Raw genomic sequence first — 1,095 nt, forward strand, 5'->3', positions numbered from 1 at the left:
TAAATGAGTCGGGTCATGCCTACTCACTTCATTTTGGAGTGACCCTTGGTTGGTTTTTCACCGACAGAGCAGATTAGTAAATATGATTTGGTTTTTGAAAAAAACAACAACCATGCACATCCCTATTTTTGATTAATTTTTTTTTAATAAGCAATAAAATTAAAGGGAGCAAAAGGGATGCTCCTATTTTTTATTATAGATAATCTTTCTTTGTGATTATCTTGCATTATTGTGTTCTTAATTTGAAGCATGGCTGAATATTATTTGAAAACAAACAATAAAATTGATAAACATTAATATACTCATTTATTTAATTTTTATTTTATTTGTAACAAGGAACCCCAACTATGAGGATTAATCCATTAAACATTATTGAAAAGGAAATACACGTGTTCATTTATATAGACATAATATTAGAGAAGCTAATATAAAGCTTGTTGAAATTTAACTTTGAGAGGAACATCACTTAGAGCCAGACGCTTACTTCCGTTTTCATTCACAAAAACTCCAACATCCTTACACATATGCTTGGAAGATTGCACCACACTAGGACAATACACCAACTTATAAGCATCACCATACTTGTCAATTTTGAACCAATTATTTATGGTTTCCCAACCAGGATTTCCAACAACACCACCAGTAGTTACAAACCACTGTCTCTTAGAATTATCAAACCGATCAAGCTTCCACACCAGGGGATGGTGTAAACAAGTTGGAAGATATGCAAATTTAATGTTTAAATCCGTAGAGACGCGAATAACGCCCTTCTTTGGATTAACAGGTGTAAAAGCAAGTGGCATGCCTTGATATTTATCAACAACCACAACATCAAGTGGGCAAGTTTTTCCTATGCTTGCAAGGGCAAGACTTGAACCACTGCTTCTACATTTGTCATAAGGTCCACATTTGTGAATGGGTAGAACTGGAAGAATATAGTAATGAGCATCAGCTCGGAGTTTCTTGCCTAATATGTCAACCACTTGATCATTGGAAGCATCAGCTGCTCCAAGAAGTGGTTGTGAGCTCATGAAAGCAAAGAGAAGGAGAAATGCTAGCAATGTGATTTTCATTGTTTTGTATGCTTAAAGTAAG

At 34.7% G+C, this 1,095-nt stretch overlaps 1 protein-coding gene across 1 annotated transcript; it reads right to left on the bottom strand.

The window, feature by feature from the left end:
* Nucleotides 1–366: 366 nt before the first annotated feature.
* LOC131647697 (kunitz trypsin inhibitor 5-like) lies at nucleotides 367–1,095 on the bottom strand. The gene has a single exon (XM_058917559.1). The coding sequence runs from the start codon at nucleotides 1,071–1,073 to the stop codon at nucleotides 423–425; it is 651 nt and encodes a 216-aa protein (XP_058773542.1). The 5' UTR covers nucleotides 1,074–1,095; the 3' UTR covers nucleotides 367–422.

This window comes from Vicia villosa, linkage group LG2 (assembly GCF_029867415.1).
Source record: "Vicia villosa cultivar HV-30 ecotype Madison, WI linkage group LG2, Vvil1.0, whole genome shotgun sequence".
NCBI lineage: Eukaryota > Viridiplantae > Streptophyta > Magnoliopsida > Fabales > Fabaceae > Vicia > Vicia villosa.

Bases quoted from the DNA above. Each gene is read 5' to 3' on its own strand.
- LOC131647697 (XM_058917559.1), bottom strand. From the start codon at position 1,073: ATGAAAATCACATTGCTAGCATTTCTCCTTCTCTTTGCTTTCATGAGC.